The sequence below is a fragment of the Schistocerca gregaria genome, chromosome 5, assembly GCF_023897955.1.
Source record: "Schistocerca gregaria isolate iqSchGreg1 chromosome 5, iqSchGreg1.2, whole genome shotgun sequence".
NCBI classification, from domain to species: Eukaryota; Metazoa; Arthropoda; class Insecta; order Orthoptera; family Acrididae; genus Schistocerca; species Schistocerca gregaria.
In genome coordinates, this window is record NC_064924.1 from 486,561,346 (window position 1) to 486,582,343 (window position 20,998).

At 42.7% G+C, this 20,998-nt stretch overlaps 1 protein-coding gene across 1 annotated transcript; it reads right to left on the reverse strand.

The window, feature by feature from the left end:
• Nucleotides 1-6,109: 6,109 nt before the first annotated feature.
• On the reverse strand, nucleotides 6,110-10,713 carry LOC126272129 (peroxiredoxin-6-like). Its single transcript, XM_049974732.1, has 4 exons — nucleotides 10,573-10,713; nucleotides 6,871-7,027; nucleotides 6,541-6,758; nucleotides 6,110-6,419 (listed from the first exon to the last, which is right to left on the reverse strand). Exons 1-4 carry the CDS (start codon nucleotides 10,653-10,655, stop codon nucleotides 6,215-6,217), a joined length of 663 nt encoding a protein of 220 aa, XP_049830689.1. The 5' UTR covers nucleotides 10,656-10,713; the 3' UTR covers nucleotides 6,110-6,214.
• Nucleotides 10,714-20,998: the final 10,285 nt, after the last annotated feature.

Sequence of the window (20,998 nt, forward strand, 5' to 3'; positions counted from 1 at the left end):
TCACGGCCTAAACCGCATAAAATAAATATCCTTATAGCCTGGATTTTATGAACTTCGTTGAAGTCGATCTCATAGTTTATGTGCCAATTGGCTGGTTGGTAACAACCTTGGTGGTATTTAACCTCTAGGGATGGGACTAGATTTACACTGAGGTGCTAAAAGTCAATGAATAGTAATATGCACATATACAGACGGCGGCAGTATCACATACGCGAAGCATAAAAGAGCAATGCATTGATGGAGCTGTTATTTGGTGATTCGTGTGGTAATGTTTCCGACGTGATTGGGTCGCACGATGGGAATTATTACACTTTGAACGCGCAATGGTATTTGGAGCTAGATGCATGAGGCGCTCCATTTCGGATATCGTTAGGGAAGTCGATATTCCGAGATCCACAGTGTCAAGAGCGAGTCGACAATACCAGATTCTAGGCATTATCTCTCATCACGGACAACGCAATGCCCGACGGCCTTCACTTAACGATTGAGAGCAGCGGCGCTTACGTAGACTTGTCAGTGCTGACAGACAGCCAACACTGCGTGAAATAACCGTAGAAATCAATGCGGAACGTACGACGAACGTATCCGTAAGGACAGTGCGGCGAAATTTGGCGTTAATCAGCTGTAGCAGCACAAGATCGACGTTATTGCCTTGTAAGTAGGCTATTTTAGGTTCTTATACTGGTAACGCCACCGCCACGTCGCGCTCTGTATGAAAATCACTGGCTGTGCTGTGTGCAGTCTGTGGCTGGGTGGCATTGTTGGAATTTGCTATTGTAGTGTTGGGCAGCTGGATGTTAACAGCGCGTAGTGTTGCGCAGTTGGAGGTGAGCCGCCAGCAGTGGTGGATGTCAGGAGAGAGATGGCGGAATTTTGAGAGCGGATGATCTGGATGTGTATCCATCAGAGACAGTAAAATTGTAAGACTGGATGTCATGAACTTTATATATATATATACTCCAAGAAATTGAAATAAGAACACCGTGAATTCATTATGCCAGGAAGGGGAAACTTTATTGACACATTCCTGGGGTCAGATACATCACATGACCACACTGACAGAACCACAGGCACATAGACACAGGCAACAGAGCATGCACAATGTCGGCACTAGTACAGTGTATATTCACCTTTCGCAGCAATGCAGGCTGCTATTCTCCCATGGAGACGATCGTAGAGATGCTGGATGTAGTCCTGTGGAACGGCTTGCCATGCCATTTCCACCTGGCGCCTCAGTTGGACCAGCGTTCGTGCTGGAAGTGCAGACCGCGTGAGACGACGCTTCATCCAGTCCCAAACATGCTCAATGGGGGACAGATCCGGAGATCTTGCTGGCCAGGGTAGTTGACTTACACCTTCTAGAGCATGTTGGGTGGCACGGGATACATGCGGACGTGCATTGTCCTGTTGGAACAGCAAGTTCCCTTGCCGGTCTAGGAATGGTAGAACGATGGGTTCGATGACGGTTTGGATGTACCGTGCACTATTCAGTGTCCCCTCGACGATCACCAGAGGTGTATGGCCAGTGTAGGAGATCGCTCCCCACACCATGATGTCGGCTGTTGGCCTTGTGTGCCTCGGTCGTATGCAGTCCTGATTGTGGCGCTCACCTGCACGGCGCCAAACACGCATACGACCATCATTGGCCCCAAGGCAGAAGCGACTCTCATCGCTGAAGACGACACGTCTCCATTCGTCCCTCCATTCACGCCTGTCGCGACACCACTGGAGGCGGGCTGCACGATGTTGGGGCGTGAGCGGAAGACGGCCTAACGGTGTGCGGGACCGTAGCCCAGCTTCATGGAGACGGTTGCGAATGGTCCTCGCCGATACCCCAGGAGCAACAGTGTCCCTAATTTGCTGGGAAGTGGCGGTGCGGTCCCCTACGGCACTGCGTAGGATCCTACAGTCTTGGCGTGCATCCGTGCGTCGCTGCGGTCCGGTCCCAGGTCGACGGGCACGTGCACCTTCCGCCGACCACTGGCGACAACATCGATGTACTGTGGAGACCTCACGCCCCACGTGTTGAGCAATTCGGCGGTACGTCCACCCGGCCTCCCGCATGCCCACTATACGCCCTCGCTCAAAGTCCGTCAACTGCACATACGGTTCACGTCCACGCTGTCGCGGCATGCTACCAGAGTTAAAGACTGCGATGGAGCTCCGTATGCCACGGCAAACTGGCTGACACTGACGGCGGCGGTGCACAAATGCTGCGCAGCTAGCGCCATTCGACGGCCAACACCGTGGTTCCTGGTGTGTCCGCTGTGCCGTGCGTGTGATCATTGCTTGTACAGCCCTCTCGCAGTGTCCGGAGCAAGTATGGTGGGTCTGACACACCGGTGTCAATGTGTTCTTTTTTCGATTTTGTAGACGTCTCTATGGCAACACTTCTTCATAGTTCCATAGACGGCTATCGTTTTCGCCCACAGTCGTTTGCTCTTCGCAGTTGAAAGTTGTCAAAAGTGCTGGTCACGAATTCCCTTGAATTGACTCGACTGTATGAGTGTCTTAGTGGTAAAGAACAAAATGTATTAAAACTTGAGGCATGATACGGCATTTTTTCGCGCATCTCAGGCTGATGTCATATCTCTAGAACTATGTGCCGTACAATGATGTATTTGTGTAGTTAAAATCAGCGGCATATGTGGCAGTTTTCTACGCGTCTCATTATTTATGACGTCATGTCTCCTGAACCATGGTAGGTAGGCAGTTCTTACTCCGACAGAGATTGTTGCCTGACAATAAGGAAAATGTATACCAAGGTTGGTTGAACTCCGTCCAATAGTTTAGAAGGATATTTGGAACATACACAGAACGGATATGTGTACCAAGTTTGGTTCCAATCGGTCCAGCGTTTAGAAGGATATTTGGGACATACATAGCTACACCCCCCCCCCCCCACACACTCACACACACATACATACATAAATTTGTATAATATGTACGGCTACAACGTATCCCAGAATGGATGGTTAATATTTAGAGATATGAGAGGAATTATCAGATGAAACAAGAAAGAGCTACGAGCACTTCTCCGTCTTCGATACAGTGAAACAAATCTGTTGTGCTGCAGACTCTTTGCCTTCCACATTTTGGGAGGAGGTAGTATGGACAAAAAGAAGAAAAAATTGTCTAGTAAACATGGTCTCCAAACTGTGAGCACTTCTTCAATAAAACAGAAGTGTTTAACAGTAGCGAATATGAACAAGTGCTCATATCTCTTAAGGTATGCACTTTAGAGTCCATGTTTACAGGGTTTTTTGTTTGTTTTTTTTTTCTTTTGATCCATACTACCACCTCTCAACTTTCAAGACATAGAAATCAAAGAGATTGCAGTAGAAGCGAAGAAGTTCTCGCAGTTCTTAAGATACGCCTTTCAGAGTCCACAGTTACTAGACTTTTTTGCTTCGAATGGGTGTCATAACCTTGAATATTTCCCATTCCTCTTCGGACAGCCAGTATAGCTGTTTGGCGTGGCTCGAAGACAATCTGGGCAAATACCAGAGCATCAATCTCTAGGTCCAGCGCTCGATGCCTGGTCAGTACTGACGTCCTCACCCCTGCTATGCTGTCACCCATCACCTCTTTCTCCTCTGGAAATTATACATTAATGCGAAAATACCAAATCGCACCATGACCAGAGTTCATATCTACACCTTGCTACAACCACTCGTAATCAGCCAACTCATTTCGGAAGATTAGGGTTTAACGTCCCGGCAACGAGATCTTTAGAGACGGCAGAGGTCGGAGCGAGACAAGAACATAAAACTTCCCATAGGAGCACGCCCATAGAAACTTTGCGTGGCGCAGTATATATCTAGATGCATACTCCTTAAGGCACCATACGGTGTGATGTGGGGTAACGAGTACCACGAATCATTCCCTCGTCTGTTCCAGTCGTAAACGGAGCAACAGAAGAATAACAGTCTATATGCGTTCTCACACGTCCTGTAATGTCCCCTTAGAAAAAATATGAATTACTGTGCTGGTAAACTTCTACATTATTTGATACAAAGACAGCTGAGTAAAACTGAACGTACTCAGACAGTTCTCTCTTTCTTGTTCTGATCATCACTAAACTGATAAACAATATTTTTTTAGCTCAACGTAATCTGACTTCCAATAATCCCTACAAAAGAATGGCCCTCACTAACAATAACCTACACCATTCATGAATCACTTAGCTCACAAAAATCTTCGTTACTCAAACTTTCCTTTTTCCGACAGACACACGTCCAGATCGTCAGCTCAAAACTCTGGCATCTCTCTCTCCACATCCACCACTGCTGGCGGCTCACCTCCAACTGCCCAACACTACAATAGCGAATATTCCAACAATGCCAACCAGCCACAGACTGCACACAGCACAGTCAGTGAGTTTCATACAGAGCGCTACGTGGCGTTACCAACATAAAAACCTAAACAGCCTACGTTCAGTAATAATTTCCCTTATCTAATCTTCGTGGTTCTTATGCGAGATGCACGTTGGCGGCAGTAGTACGTTATGTAGCCGGTTCTTCAAACTTTCTCAGTAGTGTTCCATGAAAAGAACGTCGTCTTCCCTCGAAGCATTCCCATTTCAGTTCACAAGCATTTCCACTATACCCATGTGTTCATCGAAACTACGGGTGCCAACACATTTGTGAACTGCTCCGATGTCTTCTTTTAATCCAATCTGATGGGGATCCCAAACACTCGAGAAGTTCTCAAGAATGAGTAGCCTAGATGTTTAATAGACGTGACTGCATCTAATAGCTCTCCACCAATACTGTATTCGAACATTACAAGATTGTCTTTCCTATTCATGTGCATTAACTTACATTTTTCTACATCTAGAGCCAGTTGCCATTCATCACACCAACTAGAAATTTGCCTAAGTCATCTCATATACTATTAAGTCACTCAGTGACACTTTAACATACACAAACCAACCGTAGGGCTGAGGACAGCTTTACTGCTGTTTGTACATCCAAATGCCACCATGCACACATTTATAACTGACTACCTACAATTATAATTCCCCTAAGGATTCGAGTTATTTCTAATTAACATCAGTCAGGTCTAGTAGTTTCTGTGCCTCAGCAGTGCTGAAGATAGGGAAAATCAAGACGGGTTGAGGTACTAATTGCAGTTTGTTTTAGGAGGACATTGGTCAACGGTAGTCCAGGCAGCTATGTTAGGGAGAATACCAGGGTGGTGTAATGGTAACACATGTGCCTAATGAGCAGGAGATTAGGGTTCAAGTCCTGCCCTTGGCACAAGTTTTAATGGTTACTTTATCTTTGTTAAGAACTAATCCTTAACAAAGATAAAGTTGAGGCTCAGTATATCTCCAGCAAAATGTAATTACATCAGATAAGGAGTAAAATGAATTGTTCAGGAGGAGAATAATTCCATGTGGCTCAACTGCTTCTCATCATTTCTTAATCGCAGTAATTGGATTATGTTCTTGTATATTAGTATGGTTTTGATCTCCACTGACCATTTCTGATGCAACAGGACGTGTAATTTGAAGGAAGTTTGTGTGCCAAGCAATCTTCTTTTCTCACGAAAAGCAGATTGGTGTTTGATCTTATTTACTTAGAACAGTGGTCCCTTAGGTATGAAAACCTACGAAAAACAGGCTCGAAGCTATATACAATATGGCCAAGTAACCAACAGAGTCGTATTTAAAACCTTAAAGAACAATAAGTTCCTCCAAATTATAATACGTCACCAACTGGTGTCGTTACTGATCATTTAAGGAGGCAGCAACCAAAATTCAGGTAGCAGTTACAACTTAAAGTCTCAATCAAAAATCAATCGCTCTCTCTCCAAACACATATATAAATATTCATATTATTAAGATAAAAGTCATTCTATATGTTGCAGGATGTAATTTATGAATCTGATATTCTAAACTATTACACCAAAACCCACGAATAATGGAGAAAGGATGATAAATTTTTGTAAATGCTCATCAGTTATATTGATCTACCATAGTCTCTTTTGCGTTTCTTCTTCTTTCATCTTTTGACCACATTATTGCCTTCGTGGTACCGAGAAATGAACAGCATTAATTCATTCCAGATTTCGTCAGACGAACTTAGTGATAAATTACTCATGATTAGGATCATCACACAAGACAGTTTATTTTCTTTAAAAAATATAAATGATTTACAAAACTGATATGAAACTATGTACAAATGAGATGAGAAATAGCAGTAGTATCTCAGTAGTCGGTGGTGGTGCGCACGTAGTTGTTGCCGGAGGGCATGGAGACGCGCTCGACGCCGCCGGGGAAGAGCTTGGGCAGGTCTTGGTCGGGCACGTGGGGCAGGATCATCACCTTGGTGCCGGGCGTCCAGTTGGCGGGGGTGGCCACCACCTTCAGCCGGTCCGTCAGCTGCAGGGAGTCGATCACGCGCAGCAGCTCACTGAAACACCAGCAGGCACGCGTCTCACCAACCATGCAGAGAGTGTAGTGTACAGTGTACAGTGTGTGTGTAGTGTGTGTGGGGAGGGGAAGGGTGTGGAGGGTGTGGCAGCGGTACTCACTCGACGTTCCGGCCGCAGGACGCGGGGTACACCATGGAGAGGCGCAGCCGGTTGTCCGGCCCGATGACGTACATGGCCCTCACCGTCATCGCCTTCTCCACGTTGTCCTTGTCGCGCTCGTCGATCATGTCCAGCTTGACGGCCAGCTCGCGCGTCTCGTCGGACACGATGGGGTACGGGAAGTCGCCGGGAATGTCCTTGCAGTACGACTTGATGTCCTGTGGACAACACAGGGGTGATAGCCATGAGCTCTTGTGTAATGTGGAGATATTACGAAAGTCATTTCGTTCTCAGTTCAGTCAGAGTAAGCCAGTAGTGAGGACCACTCACATTGACCCAGTCCACGTGGTCCTTGAGCTTGTCACAGGAGAGCGCCAGCAGCTTGACTCCTCGCTTCTGGAACTCCGGGTTGTGGACAGCGATGCGGCCCAGCTCTGTGGTACACACCGGCGTGAAGTCTGCCGGGTGTGAGAACAGAACACACCATCTGCGGAACAAAGGAACGAATACACAGATTAAATTTGTGTACCATTCTAATCCACACTTATACTGTTAGTTTGAGATTTTTCTTATGAACTGAATTCTTAATTATAATTTGATAACGTAAACAGAATTTATATTTTGGGGTGTTCTTTTTTCTACTGTATAATCAGAAATTTGATCGCTGAAGTTTTGTATATTTTGTTTGAAAAACAAATGGCCACCATTGCCAATTAATCGTTATTTTTTAAACGTAATTATATGATAATGTTCGACAGATGTTACTAAGTAGTGCATCGTGTAGTTATAATATTCAGTTTCAGGTTTTTTAAATTTTATTCTCACTTCCAGTACACAAGAATTTGCACGTTCTTATCCTCTAGGCACTCATTATAAACATTTTAACAGCTTAAAGCAATTAGTTCTCGTTGTAAGATGCATCCATGAATGATTATTTGTGAGACGAATTATTCAGCATTAGTTTAGAGTAACATACGCGAGAAATGGGTAATGGATGTTTGTGAAAGATGTAGAGTCTTCCAGAAATGTAGCTGCTTCAGAAAGTTATGACTGAGCAAGAAAGTTAATGTGGCCACGCTGTGTGACTTGTAGAAAAAGGGCTCCTACAAATTATACTCCAAGTTACAATTACCTGGATATCCAGGGCAAAAACGTATATTCCTGATATAAGATCAAATCATCAATTACTCTACAAGGGTGAAGGAATTTCACTGATTTCGTAGTACTTATACGACTGTCCATTTACTAGCACTAATTATACTAGTTGAAACTAATGGGGAACGTTTTGTTAACCACAATAATAATTACTGTAAAGCTATTGATAGTCGACGTTTAAAGTTTATAAATCGTCCAAACGTACGCTGGAATTTCATACTTTTTAATAATTAAGATCTAGATTTACTGAAACCACCAACAAAATGTCTCAGAGTTACAATTAAATAAAACTTTTGATTCGCTTTTTGTTTGTGCAAAATTAGTGTGACTGAGGGGTTTTTAATTAGCAAACGAACTCAGCGTAAAAGTTTAATGCCCGTAAAAATAACAGTACGATTCATGTTAGCAAATTACGAAACTGTTAATCTTAGTGAGTGGTCAAAGAAATTGACTTTTCCATTTTTCTCTCTAATTATGACGTGCCAGATTGGGAGACGAATTTTAATGTGAGAGACAGAAACATCGACAATTGCGCTATGGTCTCGCATGAGCTCCTGGAATGGTGGCGCTTCTGGTAGATTCTCTGTAGGAACTACTGATAGAAATACCAATTTCTAGACGCAATTACAGTAACTATTAGTGTTAAACTTGTTTCAGGAACTTTAATAGTGAAATTATAATTTTCCATTGCAATTCGAGCCTATGAACAAAATTAAACTACAAATGATGCTACATAGTATGTAAGTGAGGAGGTGGAAACGAAAGCTATGAATGTAGCAAACAGAACATGGAGAAAACGACAGATGGAAATAAAGGCAACGGATGTTAAAAATGTTTGCACCTTGGCAGGCATGACTAGTTGAGGAAGATAGTTCTTGGGAGCATAGCTTTTTGAAAGAGAGATTTCGGTAGTAAGAGGACGAACGAAATCTTCATTAGCAAGGGTATTGAATTCAGAGGTAGACATTTACACTAACAAAGAAAGAAAATAAAGGAAAATGTAGTTGGCACATTTCCGAAAAAATATAGTTTATAGCAACAAAGGATTAGTATCATTAAAGCAGGTGGTTTTGGGGAAATTAGCTTATGAGTAAGATAGAAAGGTAGAAGAGTTTTGTTGTTTTCGCACGACAGTAACTGACAATGGCGGAAGTGATGAGGATGTATAACACTGGTTCACAGTAGCAAGGAAACTTTTCTGATAAAGAGGACTGAATTTAGCCTTATATAGAAGAGAAGTAGGAACGATTAACAGTACCGACAAGAAGTAAATATAAGCTATGGTGGAACAGAAGACTGATTAAAGTTGGATGAGCAGATCGGAATACTAATGAAGAGATACTGAAAAAAGGCACAAGATGATTAAAAAAAGGCGTAGGTTGGTAAAAGAAAGCATTAGGCATAACAAAATTTTTCATTTGTTAAGAGAGGACTGGGTGAGGGATATAAATTTTAGGTGAAGACTGGGGTTCAAGTGTTGCAGTAGTTTTACAGAAACAAAACGATTACAGGGTGAAAAGCATTTAAACCGACAAACTCTGGGAGGTAGTAGGGGACATCAAAACAAATACTTTTCCCTAAAGTGATTTTTTCCTATGAGGAGTATTTAAACCGCTAGAGGAAGATTTCTCTGGCGGCAAATTAATTAAACCAACAAACACTTTTCCATTTTCTTATGACCAAGAGACAACAACTAGGTAGCAGATACGGCCCAATTAAACAGTCCCCAACAACACCGACCCACAAATTAACGAAGGACCGCACTTGATGAGCGCTAGTAACTGTGGCATGTGGGTTATCCTCACTCCAAACATGCGAATTGAGCATGTTGAAGACTCCATCACCCCCTATCGTTGCTTCATCGGTAAACAACACGGAGGATGGAAATGTAGGATGCATTTCACACTGTTCCAGGTACCACTGCGAAAATTGTGCTCCGGGTGGATAATCAACTGGTTCCAGGTTGTGGACACGCTGTAAGTGAAATGAATTCCAGGTTGTGGACACGCTGTAAGTGAAATGAATTCCAGGTTGCGGACACGCTGTAAGTGAAATGAACGTAACAATTGCTCTTGAAGGACTGTTTCTACATTCTTCTGATTCGACCCCTTCTTACGTGAAATTGCACGAGTGCTGATTGAAGGATCCCGCTCCACATGCTGCAAGACAGCTTCCTCAACTTGCAGTGTTTTTACCGTGCGACGGCGTCCCTGTCCAGGTAATTTACTAAATGACCCGGTCTCACGCAGACGTTGGTACACAGCAGCAAAGGTCGTATGATGCGGGATACGGCGATTAGGATATTGTTGTTGATAAACCCGCTGTGCAGCTCGTCCGATGTGGTGCCCTACGTAGCACACACCAACCATATCAGTGTACTCACTCCAGGTGTATCGCTCCATTAGTAAACTACTGCACTGGAGGACAGCAGATGCCTACAACTAAAGAGCGTAATAAGCCCTCTAACAACTGAAGATCGTTATACGGCCTATAACCACTGAAGAGCGTAATACGGCCTCCATCGGTTTAAATAATCCTCATAGGAAAAAATGACATTAGGGAAAAATATTTGTTTTTATGTCCCCTACAACCTCTGAGTTTGTCGATTTAAATACTTTTCATCTTGTATATTAGCGTGGAGAGGAAGCAATTTCCGTTTCGAATACCGCTGAAACAACATTAGGAAATTAGTTTGAAAAGATTGCAAACTCGTTTACTTTTACGGAGTGGAACACACAGGGCAGAAACTACTTACTGTAGATAACTGTTTTACTAATTGTTTTATAGACGCATGACGTCGTGGGAAACAAAAATAAAGGTATTCCGTGGAAAGGTGAAACAAACAGAAATGTGAGTATTTGCAGCTGGGGTACTCACGAGTCGCCTTTCCACTTGTAGAAGTCCAGCGGCCCCTGCGTGGAGGGCGCCTTGAAGTTGGGGACGACGCTCTCAAGCTTCATGCTGCTGCCTCTGTGCCTCTGTACTGCTGGTCGGTGGTGTGCAGACTGGCTTGGGAAGGCTGCGGCCGCTGCTTATATCTGCCGCGCTCCGTGCTGCGTCACCCAACACTCGTACTGCTGTCGGGCAGTCACTGCAAGAACGCTGCGCGCGGAGCTCTTCACCCGGCTCTTCAGCCGGCCAGAAATCACTGCGTCATTCGTACTGCGATATGCAAGGCCTGGCTTACTCCCACCCGACAACTGCTGCTTTCCAGCGGAAGCAAAACAACGGGCGCTTGTTACTGCTTCTACACCTACATCTACATCTGCATATATACACGTATCACCAGGTGGTGCATGGTGGAGGGTACCTTGTACCAATACCAGTCATTCCCTTTCCTGTTCTACTCGCAAATGGAGCGAAGAGAAAACGACTATATGCTTCCCTTCGAGCCGCGATTCTCTCATGTTCTATTAGGCGTCCTTACGTGAGATGTACATTTATGGCAGTAGAATCGTTCTGCAGTCTGTCGCAAATGCCGGTACTCCAACCTTTCACAACAGCGATTCGCGGAAAGATGTATTGGTCGAATCTACCGGTTACAAACCCAGCAGTACCTCTCTGGTTGTGGGGCTACCTGAAGGTCAGGATTTACCAGGGGAACATTCACACATGTGCTCGTGTGACTCGCAGAATATCAGGAGAGATAGCCAGCTTACCTACGGACGTGCTTCGTTCTGCTATGAAGAATGCAATCCAGAGCTTTCAGAACTTCTAGACACTGATGTGCACCATATTGAGTCCCTTCCGTAGCAGTAATGGTACCGGTATGTAATGGTATGTCGTAGCGTAGCAGCACATTAAAAGTTTTTCAGCTGAATTGACTCTGCGTCGTTTCTCTTACCCGTGGTCTTGACATTAATACTACCAACTTTGGTCCTCGTACGATAATTAGTTTCCTTGTTACAACGTATTACATCTACATTTACATCTCATGGTTACTCTGCAATTCACACTTAAGTGCCCGGCAGAGGGCTTCACGAACCATTTTCATACTACTTCTCTATCATTCCACTCTCGAATGGCGCATGGGAAAAAGGAACACCGTTCTAGCTCTGATTTCTTTTATTTTGCCGGCCGCGGTGGCCGTGCGGTTCTGACGCTGCCGTCCCGAACCGCGGGGCTGCTACGGTCGCAGGTTCGAATCCTGCCTCGGGCATGGGTGTGTGTGTGATGTCCTTAGGCTAGTTAGGTATAAGTAGTTCTAAGTTCTAGGGGACTTATGACCTAAGATGTTGAGTCCCATAGTGCTCAGAGCCATTTTTTTTCTTTTATTTTATTATGATGATCATTTCTCCCTACGTAGGTGGGCGTCAGCAAAATATTTTGGCATTCGGAAGTGAAAGTAGGTGATTGAAATTTCGTAAATAGATCTCGCCGTAAAGAAAACCGCCGTGATCTGATGAAAGAAAGACACTTCATTGTGAAAGGGGGAAACAAATTGGGACACAAAGGAGTGACATTCATTGAGAGTAACTCGCGTGGTTATATTGGGTCAATACGGGAATAATAGTAACAACTGACTAGCAGGCCTTCTTTCTTTTGACTTCAGCAACAGCACAGCATGGCACAAAGACGTGTAGTTGGTGACTTTAATACACAAAACCATTGAAATTGACAAGCATATTGGTTATTGTAGAAAGAGTGATGATTTAAGTGTGATAACAGCTGCGAACAGAACTCAGGTAGTAAGTAAAAGCCGGCCGCTGTGTCCGAGCGTTTCTAGGCGCGACTCTCAGGAAACTGAAGAAACTGTTTCATGTTCGCCACAACAAAAATGCAAAAGAAAATCTCCTTCTCCATGAGAATGCAAGGCCTCACGCAGGTTTGACAACACGAGAGGAGCTCACAAAACTTTCTTGGACTGTTCTTTCTCATCCACAGCCCGGATCTCGCGCCTTCTGATTTTCATCTGTTTGGGCCAATGAAGGAGCCGGCCATTGTGACCGAGCCGTTCTAGGCGCTTCAGTCCGGAACTGCGCTACTGCTACGGTCGCAGGTTCGAATCCTGCCTCGGTCATGGGTGTGTGTGATGTCCTTAGGTTAGTTAGGTTTAAATAGTTCTAAGTTCTAGGGGACTGATGACCTCAGATGTTAAGTCCCATAGTGCTCAGAGCCATTTGAACCATTTTAGAAAGTAAAAGCATTTCTCAAAAAGAGAAGATGCTAAAATCGAATACAAATTTAAGTGTTAGAAAGGGTTTTCTGAAGTTATTTGTAAGAAGTGTAGCCTTGTACTAAAATGAAATGTGGATGGTATATAGCTCAGGCAAAAAGAGAACAGAAGCTTTTGAAATGTGATGCGATAGTAGAATGCTGAAAAATAAGTAGATATAATAACAAATGAAGAGGTACTAAATCGAACTGGGGAAAAAGGAAAATTGTGGCGCAACTTGACTGAGAGAAGAGATTTAGACATCGAGGAATCGTCAGTTTGATAGTGGAAGGAAGTGCGGAGACGTAAGAGCTGTGGAGGCAGAACAAGGCTTGAACACAGTAAGCACCTTCAAATGGATGTAGGTTGCATTGATTACGCAGACGTGGAGAGCTTCACTCAGGATAGATTGGCGCAGAGAGCTGCATAGAACCATTTTTCGGACTGAAGACCGCAACAAGAGAACACACATCTGAAACTGTCTACTTTTGGTACTGAGAAACTAATTTCATTTATAGAGTACATGCATTCTGAGAAAATGGGGTGGCTCTAATCTATTTTTTTTTTTCAAACAAACTAGAATTCACTAAAGGTGCGTATTGTGTCCAATGTATGGAGTACTGCGTGAATGATGCAACTGAAAGAGAAAAGCAGCTGAGGAGGACGTTCCTCGGGTCGCGCAAGTCACTGTCGGCGGTAGAGAGAGACGGAGATACACAACAAGAGCCCGTCTTGTCAGCAACCTTGGCCGCTGTGACCGACTACGTCATTACGTCAGCGCAGGCGCTCCCGCCACCATCATGAACTCTTGTTATCTGTCGGCTCACAGACAGCGATTCACGCCAACTCATGTATCCCCTTTTACTGTCTGGCTATTCGGAGAGGAAAGGAACTAATTACAGCATTAATCTCAGTGCTCTAAATTCAAGTATACATAGCTGAAAATTCTGCAACTGAATTAATAAAAGGCGGATACGCAATGTGATTTCTCTCTCAAATTGAAGCCTATTTTTGCTGCTGATCGAAGTCTCTTTATTTTTTATTTTATTTTAAGAAATGCTTATGCTACTTACATTTACCACGTTACTGGATGAGAGCAGCAGTCGTCACATTATTTTTCACCAAAACTTTTTCAGTTATTATTCACAAACACAGGGAGGCCATAAACAGTCTGAGGAGCTTTTAAGTGTGTTGCAGGATAGGCTGTGCTGAGAAATAACTGTTAAGAAAAAAAATCGATACGTTGCTCCGATTCCGAGTTAATAATTATTGAAGTTGGTCAATCAGGCCGTTGCGCGCGCAAATTCACGTGGCCCGCCAGGGATGGTGTCGCCAAACGTATACTACGTTTGATTTCCTTAAACTAAACAAGAGAGCGATTCAAAAATTGGACATGGGACGGTAGTAAGGATCGAACCCGACCCAGAGACTGAACAGACTCGTGCACTACCATCTACGTCAGTGGTGGTCAAGCTGGTCCCTACCGTCCACTAGCGGACGTTCTAGCTCTCATGATGTACGGTAATACTTGTAGGTAGGGATTTTTAAAAACACTTTCATTATTTTACCATAAAATTTGGACATAAAGTATTTGGTAAGTAATCATTGTTGTATGCTTTAATTTGCTGTAACACTGATTTACAAATTTTGTAAAGTAAAGCCACTTCCCGACTTCATAAATCACCATTACTGTGGCACTGGTGGGCAGCTAAAACATTAATAATAACAGAGATACAAAAGTGAGCGGTGGGTACAAAAGATTGACTAGCCCTGACCCACGCTATCAGAACAACACGCTAATCGTGTCTGGGGCGACCGCTTGCATCTGCGCACGCAGCAACCTTATTTGCTAACTTCAGTTCTAATTAACTCAGAAATGGAGCAATGTATCGATTGTTTTTCCTTAACAATTATTTCTCAGCGCAACCTACCCTGCAACGCCCTAACAATTTTTCTGACTGTTTCTGACCATCTTGTATTGTCAGTGACTACACTGGTTTCAACAGTCTAGACACATGTTATTTACCGATGGCTGCATCAAAGAAAGACCTAGATGATTTCATTAATTCCCCACTTTTACTTTCTTCTATAACTTCCATACTTTGTGTTACTATATCTTTGCTACCATCACTACTGGTGAATCTTTACTTTGGTCAACTGCGTAGACTTTTGTACTCGAATAAACTACTTCCTCAGTAAGCTGTCCTTAAACGGCGTACACTACGCACATTCATAATCGTATCCATGCTTTCAGACACCCTACAAGAACATGGAATAAACTCATAGCAGAGGTTTATCATATGATAATTTAGTTAGCAAAGAAACGGAGATTCAAAACTATTCTGTATTTAGTTAACGTTATGTGAACGATATTTACTTACTAAGCCACCACCTGTAGGGCCAAATCCAAACAGCAGAGCAAAAGTGATCCACTTTGAAGAATTAATCAGAGTAAATATGCATTTAACTGTATTTATATAATAGGTCAACGAAATTTCACCAGTGAGACAGTTTTTTGTTCTCGCTCTATCAGACTAAATGTTTTGGATAAGCAAAGTTACGATACTTTCCACTATTATAAACTCTCTCTACAATCTTTTCCATTACATGAAAATATTTACTATAGCAAATAGTTAGCTCTGAATTTTTTATAATTTAAATACTAACTCTTATTATTACTAAAACCGTTGTTTTCTCAGTTCTATAACGTTTCATTCTTCACACGTGAAGAACTCGTTATTATTTGCTTCTCGAAGTTGTGATGTATATTCTTACCTTGCTGATGTCACGAGTTGTTGCAGTGAGATGCTTCGTGATCTCTCTCTCTCTCTCTCTCTCTCTTGTCCTATTTGCTACAAACGGCGGAAATGGAGGCCCTCAGCAACTATTTACGAACAAATTTTGTTTATATTTATTATATTCATAATTTTTCTCATGGACGATGCTAGATATGAAATAAGTCTTAAATAATCTGAAGGATGTCACTATATAGGATTCCATGAGATATTACTCGAAAATAATAAATAATCTGAAGGATGTCACTGGATAGGATTTCATAAGACATTACTCGAAAAACGTCAGATTATCATAATAAAGAGTACATGCCCGTTTCAATTTATCTATTTCAGAACATGCACCTTTATTACCAAAGTCGTCTCACGGGACGCTTCATACTACACCCTCTTAATTTATCGGATAGTTTTAATTCGTTTTTACTTTGAATGTTGACATGCTATTTTAATTAGCCGAGTACACTGTTCATTCAATAGCCACCCTTTCTCTAAACAAGATCATTAGCGTCTGATATTAACAGTTTCTTCACACTTCTCCCACTCATCCGTTACGCTAGAGGGTCCATCGACTACGAAGTTACTTGAATGTCACATAAATGTTAACCATCACTTAAGTTATTCCGAATATCTTCCGTTTTCCTTCTTACATGTGAATCTTCACCAAAAAAACACTTCAGTGCTCTCTTAAATTTCCTTCCTCCAGCCGGGGCTTCCTTTAACACACCTATGATCCTCGTGTGTTCACCAAACGTTAGTATTCAACATTCTGGCGGTCACACGGCTTATTAATGTACCAATATTTCACAATTACAATGGGTTATCTCACACTTGCATTAGCCTCTGATCTTTCAATGTCAAGCACTTAAATATGTTACCTAGACAAATGTATTTCCGAAATTTCAGTACTCAACATTAATTATTTTTTGGTGTTCTATTTTTTCCATCACTGTATATTGGTTATGCCGGCCCTGGATCGAATCCTTCCGGAGGATCAACGATCAGGGGTTGGCGTGCTGGTCGGTGTCGATGTGGTTTTAGGCGGTTTCCCACATCCCTCTTGGTGTATACCAGGCTGGTTCCCATTTTCCGCCTCAGACACACGCTACGCAAACATTTAGAACAGTTTCTCACAGTTGCACACAGTATTTACTCTATATGCAGACACATTGGGTACAGTGCTTCTCTTCTGGAGGAGGGGGAGAGGAGGGGGCGGGGGGTGAAGAAGAGACTGATAACCTTCACTGTTTGGTCTCGTTACTCGCTTGCTCAGCAGCAGCCAGTATTTGGGCGGCAAGAAGAGGAGGGTTTGTGGCGTGACGTTCCTGATCGTCAGTGTTTGCACCAATGTCATGGATTAAATTCCGAATTTCCCCACATTGTCTCTCAGAGTGAAATCATGTGATACTGCTGATGGTGATCCGTCCGGATGGGGACTTAAGACCATAGACCCCTTTTGTCAATTCGGGAAGAGTAAGCTATGTGCCGGCACCGGGTTTCAGTCCCTCCCTTACCTTCACCCATAGCAAGAGACACAACACTATATTAGTAGACCACAGTAATATTGTACTTGGGAGTGAGGGTACTTCGGTCGGCTTATCGTGAACCATTTCATAGCATACCCACAACTGTCCTGGAAGGGTTTTCCTTACTCACCACTGTACGTGTTTACTGTAACGTCATCGTGTGTTTCCCATGACGGCCACGAGAGGCCAAGTGCAGTAATGTCGTAGTCGACAAGTACGCTATAGTGCACAAGCGCTCATCACATTCATCCACGCAGATACAAACTTGACAATTCATAAAAGGACGAACGAAGGCAATGGCAAACCATTTCCACTACGACGTTGCCGAGAAAGGTGACGCAGTATTACTGCATCTGCACTCCTAGCCATTCCCTTTGTGTGGCTCTATTTTGACTTTGATATGCAGTAAGCGATATATCAGAATCAAATTTTATTACGTAAACTTTCAGGTTATAGATTACAAAGTAGGGAAGATGCGGTTAAAGCTCCGCAGTTTTCAATTTTTCTAATATTGTGCTCAATGAGCACAATCAAAGGTTAGATTGTTACCTATAACCCATTCAAATTCTAGCTCTGTCTGAATATCAACTACAAAGAAATTTACATTTTAGCTAAAACAAAAATGTTATGATTTTATCTCACAAAATGGGGTAAAGCCCCACAGTGTAGGTCTTAGCGACCGCATAATAAAAACACTTGAAGTAACCCTTTGTAATAATATTGTTGTGTTGAAGCCGATACTGAACTGAAATATCTCGTAAATTAGAAAATAATGCTTAAAGCAATTTGTGCAAAAGTAGTACTTCCTTCTCCACGAAAGGAGGAATACTAGAGTAACCTGAAAGAGTTCAGTCTATCTAGGTACCTAGTAAATATGGTCATGTCCTCTGATTCTTCCTTGAAAACTTCTTCTTCTTCCTATTCCTATTCATATACTTCTTCGCTAAATAGTGGTTCCGCATCTACGTCTGTCATGATGTGATAAGTCTGAATCTCACTGTGAAGAATAATCAGCTGGCTGCTTGACCTGTTTTCTTCTCTTTCTTTTTTACATTTATGTATTATGTCATTTTGTTTCTAAAGCACGCTTGCTTCTCAGCAGCAACGTTTCCTTCTCCCATTAATCATTCTTCCATTCGTTTTTTATTGCGTGTCGACATCAAAAGCACGCATTCAATTTTTTGCCACAAAGTTTCCTCTAAATCATTATTTTAGACACCGGAATTGTATCTTCAGATCAGATAATCTCACGCAATGTGTGTTGAATCTAATTTTTTGCGGGGATTATCTTTGAAGAAACATAGATACATTCCTGGAGCTTCGGGGATTTACCCCAGAACACCTGTGGAGATTTGACAGTTTCGCCAATTCCCAACAAATGTGACACCGATCATTTTGGTGACCGACTGGGACAATTACGTCCACGTGGAAGTGAAGCTCAAATGCAGTATCATCAACGAGTAATTCGTTGATTCTTCTTTTCAAACCCTACATTATACAATGTTCATGTACAACATGAGAAAGAATAAATGTAAGTAGTAAAAAACAGATTTACCTCATTTTCTCACCTCAGGAGCGCCCTGTCACGACGAACTTTTTGGGACAAAAACTTACAAGAAGACAAACCTGCCATCTGGTGGCTAACTCCTATATCGATGGCAGTCAATCAAAAATCTCTGTGGAGGTTATACCCCACGCTTGGCCTTACAAGCCTAGTGTTCATCTGAAGCAATCGATTCGATTTGGTTTCAGAGATCGCAGTCGAGCGCAGTCTTATAAGAAGAGTGGTGAGTTCAGTAGAATTATATCCCACCATCTAGTGTGAATACGCCCTCATTTGATCGTAACGTTGACTTCCATTACATTTCGTTGATTCCCATTGTGGGCAAAAAACAAAAATATCTGATCTGTGCTGCAATAAGTCGAGGTGAAATTGCAGTACCGTCTGTCTTGAATTTCTTTATAAAGTGTATCAGTGATCGTGACCAACGTTTTGAGCACTTGATGAGACAGTGATAATAATAAATACGCAAACTGTACCTGAGCTACGTGTCTGCTTTCATTTCGTACAGTAGAGCTGACGCATGTGGGACAGCTATCTGCGGCGCTTTTATCAAGTTATTCAAGTTCCACTCATATCATGTCGCTGAAGTCATGCCCCAGGAAGAGGTATGTTGTTACGTGGTCTTCAGTCCTGAGACTGGTTTGATGTAGCTCTCCATGCTACTCTATCTTGTGCAAGCTGCTTCATCTCCCAGTACATACTGCAGCCTACATCCTTCTGAATCTGCTTAGTGTATTCATCTCTTAGTCTCCCTCTACGATTTTTAACCTCCACGCTGCCTTCCAGTACTAAATTGGTGATCCCTTGATGCCTCAGAACATGTCCTACCAACCGATCCCTTCTTCTAGTCAAGTTGTGCCACAAACTCCTCTTCTCCCCAATTCCTCTCATTAGTTATGTGATCTACCCATCTAATCTTCAGCATTCTTCTGTAGCACCACATTTCGAAAGCTTCTATTCTCTTCTTGTCTAAACTATTTATCGTCCATGTTTCACTTCCATACATGGATACACTCCATACAAATATTTTAAGAAAAGACTTCCTGACACTTAAATCTATACTCGATGTTAACAAATTTCTCTTCTTCAGAAACGCTTTCATTGCCATTGCCAGTCTACATTTTATATCCTCTCTACTTCGACCATCATCAGTTATTTTGCTCCCCACTTTAAGTGCCTCATTTCCTAATCTAATTCCTTCAGCATCCCCGACTTACTTCGCCTACATTCCATTATCCTAGTTTTGCTTTTGTTGATTTTCATCTTATATCCTCCATTCAAGACACTGTCCATTCCGTTCAACTCCTCTTCCAAGTCCTTTGCTGTCTCTGACAGAATTACAATGTCATCAGCGAACCTCAAAGTTTTTATTTCTTCTCCATGGATTTTAATACCTACTCCGAACTTTTCTTTTGTTTCCTTTACTGCTTGCTCAATATACAGATTGAATAGCATTGGGGAGAGGTTACAACTCTGTCTCACTCCCTTCCCAACCACTGCTTCCCTTTCATGTCCCTCGACTCTTATAACTGCCATCTGATTTCTGTACAAATTGTAAATAGCCTTTCGCTCCCTGTATTTTACCCCTGAAACCTTCAGAATTTGAAAGAGGGTATTCCAGTCAACATTGTCAAAAGCTTTCTCTAAGTCTACAAATGCTAGAAACATAGGTTTGCCTTTCCTTAATCTTTCTTCTAAAATAAGTCGTAGGGTCAGTATTGCCTCACGTGTCCCAATATTTCTACGGAATCCAAACTGATCTTCCCCGAGGTCGGCATCTACCGGTTTTTCCATTCATCTGTAAAGAATTCGTGTTAATATTTTGCAGCTGTGACTTATTAAACTAATAGTTTGGTAATTTTCACATCTGTCAACACCTGCTTTCTTTGGGATTGGAATTATTATATTCTTCTTGAAGTCTGAGGGAATTTCGCCTGTCTCATATATCTTGCTCACCAGATGGTGGAGTTTTGTCAGGACTGGCTCTCCCAAGGCAGTCAATAGTTGTAATGGAATGTTGTCTACTCCCAGGGCCTTGTTTCGACTTAGGTCTTTCAGTGCTCTGTCAAACTCCTCACGTAGTATCATGTCTCCCATTTCATCTTCACCTACCTCCTCCTCCATTTCCATAATATTGGCCTCAAGAACATCGCCCCTGTATAGACCCTCTATATACTCCTTCCACCTTTCTGCTTTCCCTTCTTTGCTTAGAACTGGGTTTCCATCTGAGCTCTTGATGTTCATACAAGTGGCTCTCTTTTCTCCAAAG

Excerpts from the sequence above, each read along its gene's own strand:
- LOC126272129 (XM_049974732.1), bottom strand. The coding sequence starts at position 10,655 with ATGAAGCTTGAGAGCGTCGTCCCCAACTTCAAGGCGCCCTCCACGCAG. Across the intron at positions 6,759-6,870 it reads ACCACGTGGACTGGGTCAAT|GACATCAAGTCGTACTGCAA; the intron begins GTGAGTGGTCCT and ends TGTTGTCCACAG. Across the intron at positions 6,420-6,540 it reads TCCTGCGGCCGGAACGTCGA|TGAGCTGCTGCGCGTGATCG; the intron begins GTGAGTACCGCT and ends CTGGTGTTTCAG.